This window comes from Lepidochelys olivacea (genome assembly GCF_965140295.1).
Source record: "Lepidochelys olivacea isolate rLepOli2 genome assembly, chromosome: 2".
Lineage (NCBI taxonomy): Eukaryota > Metazoa > Chordata > Testudines > Cheloniidae > Lepidochelys > Lepidochelys olivacea.
This window is the reverse complement of record NC_140412.1, coordinates 225792513-225804767: the sequence shown is the minus strand read 5'-3', so window position 1 is coordinate 225804767 and position 12255 is coordinate 225792513. Positions and strand designations below refer to the sequence as shown.

The 12255-nt window shown below is 42.2% G+C and overlaps 1 protein-coding gene across 3 annotated transcripts in view; it reads left to right on the top strand.

Moving 5' to 3' along the window:
* Positions 1-2870: 2870 nt before the first annotated feature.
* Positions 2871-12255, top strand: part of AKAP9 (A-kinase anchoring protein 9) — a 202090-nt gene continuing 192705 nt past the window's right edge. For 2 of the 3 annotated variants that reach the window (XM_084619885.1, XM_084619884.1), the window contains exon 1: positions 3069-3121. In XM_084619885.1, the coding sequence (XP_084476011.1) occupies positions 3074-3121 (48 nt within the window). In that variant the 5' untranslated portion in view covers positions 3069-3073. Of the gene's footprint in view, positions 3122-12255 lie in introns of all 3 variants that reach the window. The other variant, XM_084619886.1, reaches the window with a different exon arrangement.

The window sequence follows — 12255 nt, the reverse complement described above, 5'->3', positions numbered from 1 at the left end:
TCAACAGAGTGCCCTTGTTGCCAAGAAGGCCAATGGCATTTTGGGCTGTATAAGTACAAGCATTGCCGGCAGATTGAAGGACATGATCATTCCCCTCTATTCAGCATTGGTGAGACCTCATCTGGAGTACTGTATCCAGTTTTGGGCCCCCCACTACAAGAAGGATGTGGAAAAATTGGAAAGAGTGCAGCGGAGGACAACAAAAATGATTAGGGACTTGACTTATGAGGAGAGGCTGAGGGAACTGGGATTTAGTCTGTAGAAGAGAAGAATGAGGGGGGATTTGATAGCTGTTTTCAACTACCTGAAAGGGGGTTCAAAAGAGGATGGATCTAGGCTGTTCTCAGTGGTAGCAGATGACAGAACAAGGAGTAATGGTCTCAAGTTGCAGTGGGGGAGGTTTAGGTTGGATATTAGGAAAAACTTTTTCACTAGGAGAGTGGTGAAGCACTGGAATGGGTTACCTAGGGAGGTGGTGGAATCTTCTTCCTTAGAGGTTTTTAGGGCCAGGCTTGACAAAGCCCTGGCTGGAATGATTTAGTTGAGGATTGGTCCTGAATTGAGCAGGGGATTGGACTAGATGACCTCCTGAGGTCCCTTCCAACCCTGATATTCTATGATTATTGCACAGGTATCTGGAGTGATTGTTTACAGCTTAGTTAAAACATGCAGACTTAAATATAACATTTAAAAAACAAACATTTATTGGCAGATGAATCTTATTCAAAAGGGATCAGGAGAATTGAAAATAGAATGCCTTGACAGAGGTTTTAGATATTACCTTTTAATCAATGTGAGTTTCATGTATGCTGTATTATTTAAATGGTTCCCTTAGTAGTCAGTACAAACTATTTCATTGATATTCACATCAGTGCACTCTGCATCCTCTCTTTGTACTCTTAAGCAATAGAATCTCATCAGATGCTACTGCATACAATGATACATTTTCTGAAGTGGTAATCGATAGTCAAAGAGGCAGAGACAATATACAGCTGTTTCTTTAGAAGATATAGTTGTGCAAATCAGTTGCATTATTTGATGTTATTGGATGTTATTAGCGATCTGTTGAAGCTAAGAACATTCTTGTAAGGAATATAGAAATCAGACATAGTCTGGGAATATGATTAAATTAAAAATCCTTTCTGTAAGACATTGTCTATGGAAATAGTTTGTCAAGTGTGTATGTCTATGAGAGAGAGATTTTGCCCATGTTTTTTTTTTCCACAGAAAAATATGTATATTTTAGGAATAAAATTTATTTGGTACATGTGATTTTTAATTCTAAAATAAATTACAGAATGGTTTCTCCCTCAAAATTATTCCTTACAACACTGAAATATGATTCTTCACATGTTTGATAAAAAATTAAATTAAAATATAGAAAATAGTGTTCTTCCTTTATGAAGTAAAATATCAGCAATTTTCACATTAAAATATTTTTAAACATCCTGTTTGTTGATAAACCATTTATCCTACTGCCAAATTTGGGAACTGAACATTCTTTTAAAATGATATCTTTTATTTCAAATTCAAAAATGTAAATAAGCTTTAATGAAAACGTGTACGAATACAAACTGATAGGGAATATATTTGTGTTCATATAGAACAGTGTGCATGTTAATCTGACCAGGCTTGCATTATGTTTAAGAAAATGTATATTTTAAGACACACAAATGCATATGTTTTGTAAGAAATGTTCGTGTTAATGAATATCTAACAACAAAAAGGAAAAGCATGCCATGTGCATATTCAGAGCTCTAGTGTAATACAAATGTATTATTAGCTATCACAGCATACTGCTTAATCTTGAATTATCAGGTACTGATGTGCCCCAAACGTTTCACTAATACATGTCAAATAAACATAATGATCCTTAACCAAACAAAAGCTATTAAAACTTCTGATGCATGAAATATACATGTTATGAAATACAGACATGGGGCCTAATCTTACAAAATACTGGGCATTACCCTCCCTGGGTACATAATGCACAAAGACCTCGCAGACTTGATTTTTATGATTTCCAGGACAAAAATGCATAGGACATTCAGACAGTTTGCAATGTAATGCGCTCTGATCATTGGATCAACTTCAGGAATAGGTAATAAGGCAAGGAAACATTCCTCTTTTTAAAGTAAACATTTAGAAAAACAATGTTGCACACATGGATATTGTAGCAGCATTCACTTTGCAAGTGTTAGTCTTAATAAAAATATTACTTATTACTTCAAATTTTTAAAATTACAATTTATAGACACAATCCAGTGTCATCCTATTAGGGGAAGGACAGTGTGTCATAGGGTGAGTGACTGGGGAGGGCTAGGTGTCTGTTAGGGGAGTGGGGGCGGATCGCCCCTGTTGAATGTGAGGGGAGGGAGCAGGGATCTTGGGCCTGGCGGGGATTTCCAATAAGGCCAGTCTGTGACTGGGGAGGGGGCAAGGATCTCGGAGCAAGTGGGTGGATTCCCCCCACAGATTGGGGGGAGAGGTGCAGGTACCTCGGGGGGGTGGATCTCCCCGCAGATTGGGGGGGGGCGCAGATGTCTCGGGTGGGTGGATCTCCCCGCAGATTGGGGGGGGGGCGCAGATCTCTCGGGTGGGTGGATCTCCCCGCAGATTGGGGGGGGCGCAGATCTCTCGGGTGGGTGGATCTCCCCGCAGATTGGGGGGGGCGCAGATGTCTCGGGGGGGTGGATCCCCCCGCAGATTGGGGGGGGCGCAGATGTCTCGGGGGGGTGGATCCCCCCGCAGATTGGGGGGGGTAGGGAGCTCAAAGGGGGTAGGCGGATGCCTCCGGTGAGTGCCGGGGGGAGGGGAGCAGGGTCGTCACATCCTCTCCGTTCCCCCCTGTGGTGGCTCCCGTTGCCTGGGGGTGGGCGGGGCTCTCGGCCAGGTGCGGAGCCTGGGGGCTCGGCGAGGCGGCGGCGGCGGCGCGGACGTCACTTTTCCCGGCCGCGCGTGGTTACGTGGAGCTGAAGATGGCGGCGCCGGTGGATCCGCCACGGAAGCTCCTGTCGCTGTAGCGGGGCCGGCGGCGGTAACGGTAACGCTCTGCTCTCTGCGCGCAGGGGCCATGGAGGACGAGGAGAGGCAGAAGAAACTGGAGGCCGGGAAAGCCAAGGTAGGCGGCGAGGCTGTGGCGGCGGGGGGAGCGCGGTGGGAGAGCCGAGCCGAGCGGAATGGGGTGGGGGACGCTGTGCGGAGGCCGAGGCGGGGACGGGGGAAGAAGCTGGGGGGGGGGGGGGAACGAAATGATAAATCCTCTGTTGAGTAGCCTGGGACGAGCCCACCCCAAGGTGTGGGAATAACTCTGCTTCTCACCGGTGTCCAGTGTGTGGTGTCCTGGGTAATGGAGCGTGCAGGCAGCGCGGGGGTCTCTGTAGGAGCTAGGAGAGCCTCCTTTATAGCAGCGGGCTCCAGAGCAGGTTTTCTCTGTCTCTCTCTGTATGATTGGCTTGTGGCAGCTGTTGGTGGGCGGCCATGACTTTCAAGCGCCACAGGTGCCAGTAGTTACACGTTGAAAGTTAGTGGTATTTCTGTGAGTGAAACGCTTTATGTGCTGGTGTCTTTTTGTGAATGTGTATAGCTTTTAATGGTCTGGGTACAACACTTTAAAGTTACTTCACTTTAGCAAAAGGAGATTTGGGGGGTGAGGAAAATGCAGTTTGCAACATACTGTTAACCTGATGCACAAGTTGCTGTTTTGCATTTTTAAAAAGCAATGTAAAAATTTATGGAGATAACTGATTTTCGTTTTGAAGGACATTTTGTCTTCAATGAGCTAATACTATAAAGTAATCTTACAGTGCAATGTTTGATGCCTTTATTTCCAAAACTATTCCCATAATCAGCTGTTTATTGATAACTTAAATGTATTTAAACAAATCACCTTCAGAATATATCTGTAAAATAGCACATTGGCTCAACTATAATGACCTTATTTCTAGAGTAAAAGAAACTCACAAATGATCAGTGAAAGAAGACTCAAGGGTTACCCAACCATTATAACAGCACAGGGTAAAGCAAAATTTAGGTTTAGCAAACCAAGGCAATTGGTCTCAATTTGTCCATCTAATTGGGCAGTTTACCACCAAATACTAGAGTTCATAGAAGATAAATTGTCAGTTCACATTGGAAAAGATAATTTAGCAAAATCGCATTGTGTATGCAGTTGGAGAACAAAGTAAATCTGTAACTACTTGATGTCCATCTCTGTCTTGCTTGCAGAGTCTCTTCACTGAAATTGGGATTGGAAGTTCAATTGTGCAAAGTTGAATAGGCTAAGATACGTTATCCAGAAAAGTGTTCAGTGTCTCTGTTTGGTTGTTGTGACTTGTATTTGTTGTTTCTATTGGAGTAGCAACCAAAAGCCCCAGGCAGGAACAGTGCTCTATTATGCAAGGTACTGCTCTGAAGAATTTACAATCTAAAAACAAATTAATGAAGGGATAGGGCAAGAGGTCAGGATGGTGACAAGTTGAGTGTGGTTTATATATATATATATATATATTTCATATAATCCAGTTTTGTGGCCGGTTGGCAGAGAAGGCCACTTGAGGTTGGGGAGAGGAAGGGATTTTTGAAGCAAGAGTTGGGTTTGAGTGAAGGGACAAGTAACTGTGTGTGTGTTTGGGGTGGGGGGTAGAATGGGTAGATGAGAGTGAGAAGCATATTGGGCAGGAGAGAGGCTGGGCAGCTGAGAAATTGAAGAGGTAAGAAATGGTGAGATTCTGGGGATCTTCACCCAATTGCGATACACCTAGGAGGAAAAAAAAGAAATTGAATGGATGATCTTGTCAGGAGGCTCTGAAGCCCCTTAGGTCTCCAAGTCCATTAGGATTCTATCCAGTTTTAATCCTGAAGATCTTTATCAAGTAGGAGAAATCCTGTACAACTAGGTATTTCCCATAGGTTTCCTTGGTATATGCTATCTTAGCAATGTAATAGCATATTTTGCCAAATCTTAACATTGTGAAAATGGTTAACCTAAACGTGTAACTGGAAAAGTAACAGTGAGTAGTACTAAACTATCAGAAAATGCCGTATCTTGGAATAAATGCTCCCCAATACAGAATGCGTGTAAATGTTATAGCCACCTTTCCATTGCTGAGAAGGTATCAAAACAGTTCTATGGCTTTGTGCTAGTTTTGCAGTGGGTACTGTACGCCAGCATTACTTGATAAACAAACGGAGATGTTTTGGTATGGCATGGCATTGTACACTATAAATTGATGTATTAAACTGCTCTTTTTGAAACATGGGGAAATTTTTCTCAATTTAAAAATGAATAAAATTAGTAATTCTACTTAAACTTCTCAAGTAGTCATTTTGAACAACAGTGAGCAAAGAACAAGCACTGGTAAGTTGTACTAATAACTGCTAAACATGAAGTATATTAGGGGCGGGGAACAACTAAGGACACTGTCAAATGTGTACCTTTTTGTATCTTCAATTTTTTATTTAAAAATTGATGCTGTGCACACAATAGAAAAGAACTTGCTCTTGTAATAATTCAGTGAACATTTATTCTATATTATTGATGCTGAACACTTTTTAAAATATGTTTTCAGAGGTGTCAAAATACCTTTCCACTTTAACCACTTCACTCTTTAAATAGTCTTTATCTTATTCCCTCTAAAAAGTGCCATATACACTTATGGCAATATCTAAACATTTAAAATCAATACAAGTCTTTTTTTTTTTTTACCATGTTCATACTTGTGTTTATATATAACAATTGCAATTGAAATGTTTCTGCTGGTTTGAAAGATTTCTAATACATTTTTGGGAGACCAGTGGTAGAATCAGTTAAATTATGAATCAGTAGAAACTTTTAAGTAAAGCCACTGTACCTATTTATATAATTCTTTTAAAAGTGCCATCAACCAGCAGACAATCTGCTGTATCTGACAAGCTTCCCCCTCCCCTCCCTTTTCTCCTCAGAAGACTCACCAGGAGTTCTGATACGTAGCCTGGTGTATACCATGAACTTAGAAGCAAGCATGTTATACACTTCAAATGCGAGACTTTACAGGCTCCTGTTCTTGGTTGGTTCCCCTTAGACACTTGCACACATCTAGTAAATAAAGGCAGATTCTTTATTAGGGCTGGCAGAGAAGAAGGGGTACAAAGACTCCACTAAAACCAAAGTGATTTATCTGCAGAAGAAAGGTATAGAAAATTTCCAGGCTATTCCCCTAAGGGGCAATCATATAGGAAGTTACAAGGTTAGTATCTGAGTCCTTATGTTTAGTTCCAAAGATTCTTCAAAGGTGCCTTCTTTGGGAGGGAGAGCTTCTTAGCCTTCGGTTGCATAGGCTGCTGTTGGCTCTAACATTGATGCCTGTGGCATCTCCTAGTGCAGTGGTTCTCAAAATCATTTGATCACATCCCCTTCTTTATGTCTATAGTAGTTTATGCTCCCAGCTTCCCAGCCAGCAGCTGACGCTCTCCTGTCACCCATTTCTGAAGGCAGAGCAGAGGCTGCTGGCTGGGTGCCAAGCTCTAAAGGCAGCAACACTGCTGGCAGGAGCACAGAAGTACGGGTGGCATGGTACGGTATTGCCACCCTTATTTCTCTGTTGCTGCTGGTGGCAGTACTGCCTTCAGAGCTTGGTGGCTGGAGAGCAGCAGCCGCTGGCCAGGCACCCAGCTCTGAATGTGCATGGTGTAACCCCCACCCCCCTTAAGGCTTCTCACACCCCTAGAATACATTCTGCACCCCTCTGGAGGGTGCACCCCGTTTAAGAACCTCCATTCTAGTGTTTGCATTAGAGAAGCCTCTCATGTTGCCTCCTTGCTGAATTTGCGAGCTGTAGCTTCTGCTTCTCTAGGCAACAGACTACAAGGCCTTCTGGCATCTCTAGGTGGTTCTTCAATCATATTCTCTGCACTTTCGCATCTGGCCCAGATCACAGGACAAACTGCTCTTTCCCCTGTGCCACGTCTGCCAGTTACAATATTTACTTCTCAGTGGCAGCCTGTGCCTGCTGTCTCTCTGAGTTCTCCCTTTTTCAGATGTGCTCTTTCCCCAGCTCTAGATGAGATTCTGCTCCAGGGTTCCCTCTCCAGGTTCTATCTTTGGCCAGCTCTAAAGCAGCTGCATATTTGGCCAGCTGCTCTCAGACACTCCCTTCCTCTCCCCACCCCTTTATTCTTTATCCACATGCCCCAAAGATTCCACTTATTTGTCTTGATCCAGAGTGATCACACAATATCATCTATTTAGCTAGATGTCTGTTAGTCCTTGCCACTACTATGAGTTGTTTCCAATCCTTTCCATCAAGGTGATGGGGTGCTAGTAATTAACTGGGTTGGGAGAAGTGTTTCAGACAGTTTTAGTTGCAACTCTCCAGGGTTTTGTTTTAAAATACATGTCAAGGGCATCCAGAGTTTTGGATGGGTGCCTTTTGTGTAGTTTTTAACATCTAATTCAAAATAAATTCACCCTTTTATGGTGTGAATTCATAATCATCAAGACTTTAATATTATTGTCAGAGTAACACTAATATTTTATTTCTGATAGGAAAATTCCAGTGCAATTATTTAAAAAAATCAACAACCCCGAATATTTTTCAAAGAAATGTAATCTTTGCAATCACTCAACATCTGAACTGGTGGTTTACAATGTCAGGAAACTTCTCAATGGAATTATCTTTCTACCTGTAGGGGTAAGAACATGAAACACGAGGGTGGTAATGATTGAAGAGGGAACCAAAGACAGATGGAAAGGGAAGCTCAGCAGCCCCCTTCTGATGTGGGATGGACTGTGCTTTTTTTTTTTTTTTTTTCTTTCTTGTGGAGTTCCCCTGGGTTCTCTTCTGTGACTATTATTTAGATCTGTCCTCTCCTTGATTTCACTCCAGGAGGGATTAGTATAACTTATACCTTCTTCTAGTCCTCTCTGGATGAAAGCTAAAACAGTAGTCCTTCTGTAAGTGTTTACTTAAAGACTTGGTATCTTACACCCCTTAAAACATCACCTCTGAATTTTACACGCTGTTATCTATTTACATTTTTGTAAATAAAGAGCTGAGGTGTGTGTAAGAGGATTTTTAGTTGCTTTTCTTGCTACTTATGGCTCTCTTCAGACCTGAAGAGTGCAAAGTGAATGTAATTCTATAGCAACCTTCCTGCTATATATTTGCTCATCAGCCTTTACCATTGTAGGTGAATGAAACTGTTTAAATGCTCTAGAGATACCACAACTTTAATTGAAAAATGTATAAAGTTTCACAGATACTTCTGTCAGTACAAAGTTTTGTAAAACTGTTTCTTACATGAATGAAACTTTGAACATAAACTACCTCCCAGTGTGCTTCTTGATCATGCTCTTGTCTTCTGTTATATTCAGGAGGCGGGATGAAGGGCAGTGGTGGCATGCTGTCTAGCTTGTTAAATCATATTAATACTGAATTTTGCTTAGAAAATCTTTATTCCAGCTTTGGCATTGTTAATTCTGGATTCTCAGGGCTTTTAGGTACTGTCTATATCTTCTTTTTATATGAAGAATGCCCTCTAGCATTATTCATTGTCATGGTTGTCAGTGTCTTCTGTATGTTCACAGTGCGTACTTGGTCCCTTGCTTAAAAGCATGTTGTCCATGGAGAGAGACTCCCTAAACCACCTGAAGGTATTGTGGAAAGAAGCTGTTTGGCTTATTTAGTACATGTTTAAACACAGAACAAGGAACTTGCATGTCTTTGATTTATACTCGGTAATAATCAAAACACGTGTAATGGCAAAGGTTACAATGTTAGGTTCATTGTTTTGGAGAGCTAATGCTACTTAAAATGGCTAAGTAGTCTATAGGTCTATCTGATGATACCTTCAGAAAATATCTTCAACAGTTTGGTTTGTGAGTATTTGTTTGTGCCTATTTCTAGTGGCTGAGCATGAAGGTGGAATGTATCCAGACAAATACACTGATGTTGCCTGGTAGCCTGAGACTATGTAGTTGTTTTCCCTACGAATTACTGATACACAAGATAAATTTTACTTCTGTCATCTGATCTTCTTGTGTTGAGAAATTATGATGTCTTAGAATGAAGTTACAGGTTTTAAAAAAAAAAAATCATTGACTTGACAGAAGCATGAAAGGATTTCATTCCACAGTTCACCAGGTCAGTGTTTAAATATAACAAAGAATTTAGTTTGAAATAGATTGTTTAGAGGTAAACTTTCTTAGATAATGAACAGTGCTTTTAAATATTGTTTTCTCTTTAGGATAACTGCTGAAACTTCTTGCAATTTATTAAGGATGTGGTGAGTTGCATCCTCTCTCTCTTTTTTAAAACTAAATTTTGTGTGTCATTTAAAAGCTGACCTTACTTACTTGTCTTGTTTTGCTTTCAGGTGCAGATTGCTCATTTTGTTTCCAATTGCTTTCAGTAACTTGAACAAAAACGTTTATGAAGCAGAATTATACAAACTTTTTTTTGCCAGTGTGCATCTTGAGTCATTTTTTTTAACACAAGAAATTTTATGTAACAAAAGGCATTGCTTGTGGTAAGCATTATGTTACTGCTCTCACACTTCATGCTTTTTTTAAAAAAAAAGGCACGGAGATAAGGAGGTGATCAGGCCCTCCTAGTTAGAGTGAGAAGTTTACTGTGGGTTACTGCTATATCTGGCGTGGGTGGAGGGGTGTGTGGGGAAACTGGAGGGGAGACTCCTGATAATGCACTTGAGTAAGGTGGAGAAAGGAGTGGATGAGCATAGGTTCAACAGGACTGAGAAAAGCAAACTGCTCAGTAGATTAGGTGTCTGGGGCCCAGAGGGGAAGCTGTGGAGGAAGAGAATGGGGCTGGAGACAGTTCTCTTGAAGAGACTGGTTCCTGCTTTCTTTCTTTTCAACCTCCAGGTGGCTCCTGGGCTCCCTTTTCTTGTGGTGCGGAATTGTTTCCTTTCCCTGCTCCATCAGAGAGGGACTGTAGCGACATCTATATTTAAGGTAGCATAGATTTCCATGGCAGATATTTTTATATTCTGTCACATACTTGTATAGGTAGAAATATTTTGAACTTTCAAATTAGTGTGAATAAATTCTATACAGGTTTCAGAGTAACAGCCGTGTTAGTCTGTATTCGCAAAAAGAAAAGGAGTACTTGTGGCACCTTAGAGACTAACCAATTTATTTGAGCATGAGCTTTCGTGAGCTACAGCTCACTTCATTGGATGCAAAAGTCTCCTTTAATAAAGAAAGAATTATACAGTGTTTTCAATAAAGTACATCGAGTACTTTAGGGAAAGTAGTGCTTGACCTTTGACAGTTTGAGGATAGGTCACATGAGAAATGTAAAAAACCTATTTTGTATGCAACATTGTCTGTCAAAAATTTACTCTAATACCTATACAGAGATCTATTTCTGCAGAATGGTACCTGAGATGATATAGTAATCAATATTTGGAGAAATTTGGAATTAGAGAAATAATATAAACTTGTAAGAAAAATAAGAAGACAGTGGAAAAGAGGAAATCAGAAAAAGGCTGTTGAAGTGGTTCCCACATTAGTTATCAGCAGAGGTGAAAGTAAGCCGGTATGCCCTGGTACAGCGTACCGGTAAGAGCTGGTGCGCTGTACTGGGACTGGCTTTCTCAGAGGGCAATTTAAAGCCCTGGGGTAGCAGCGGCGGGGATTTAAAGGGCCACGGAGCTCCAGCTGCCGCTACCCCCCCAGGCCTTTTAAATCCCTGCTGGGGCCCTTTAAATCGCCACCTGAGCCCTGCTGCCGAAGCCCTAGGGTAGCATTGGTGGGGCTCCAGAGGGGATTTAAAGGGCCGGGGCGGTAGCAGCTGCTGGAGCTCCCGGGGACCTTTAAATCCCCAACGGAGCCCGGCTGCCGCTACCCCAGGGCTCGGGCAGCAGGGCTCAGGTGGGGATTTAAAGGGCTCGGAACTCCGGCAGCTGCTACCACAGCGGAGCCTCAGGCCCTTTTAAAGCTCTGCCAGAGCCCCAGGGAGCGATGGCAGCCGGGAGCCCCCAGGGCTCCTCAGTAATTTAAAGGGCCCGGGGCTCTGCTGCGGTAGCGGCAGCTGGAGCCCTGGGCCCTTTAAATTGCCCCTGAGCCCCGGGGTTCCCAGCTGCCTCTGCAGCTGGTAGCTCAGCGGTGATTTAAAGGGCCCCAGGCTCCCAGCTGCTACTACCGCAGCTGGAGCCCTGGCTCTTTAAATCAAGATTTAAAGGGCCTGGGGATTTGAGGCCATGCCTCTTCCAGTTGAGGCCACGCCCCCTGCTCAGGACTCTGGCGTACCGGTAAGTCCTCTAACTTACTTTCACCCCTGGTTATCAGTATCTTTTCAACTCCAAATTGTGTTACTAATATATAATTATTAGTTGCTCACTTCATTAGTTGAAGGCTTCTATCCTAAATTCCTTTCCCATCTCCCTTTACTGCTTGATCATCTGCTATAGTCTGAGGTCACAGTGTACTTTCACTGATCCATCTTAATATTCATCAAGGAATTCTCATAACTGGGATTGGCGAATGCGTCACTTTTGTTATTGCAGAAAGATGCTGAGAAAGGAACAACTTTAAAATAAACACTATCATTTGACCACATTTTATTGTTTACTACATACAAAGCCAAAGCGCATAAAAGAGCATCAGCACTTAACTGTTGTCTTTGGGGTATTTGCTAGTGGTTTTTCAGAGAACTGGCCTGTCTCATGGTGTTGATTTCTAGCCTCTCGAAGAGGTTGGTAATGTGTACATTGTAAAGATGTTGGCCATGTGCAGAAGTATGTAGAAACCAAGACTGACTGCCTCCATTAGGAACTACTGATACAAGCAAGGGAGAAAGAAAATAAGAGGGTATCCTCAACGACTACAGCCAACAGCAAGACTGGAGCTGCCAGCGGACTGAAGTTGTCATTTGAATAGGGAGCATGGAACGAGATAGCAAGCTCAAGAGAGCAGGGGGAGAGAAGAACCAGACTATCTGTCCACTGGGAAAGGGGAGGACCTGCCACCAGGGAAGCATGTGGAGGGACAGAGGGGAAGGGACAGGTGCATAAGAAGTAAGAACAGAATAGATGTAAGGAGAGAATAAACTGAGAGCAAGGAGTGATGTCACAAGTAGCAAATTATATGAATAAAACTTCTGTAAATGACAGAGTAATGAATCATGGTGATTTGATCTTTTGAAGGGAGCAGGGTTAATACTCAACATAATTTCACTAATCTGCAGTTTTGTGCATACAGCACTTCAAAATGCATCATTTACAGTATTGCTAGCTCATGATTTTATCATGACT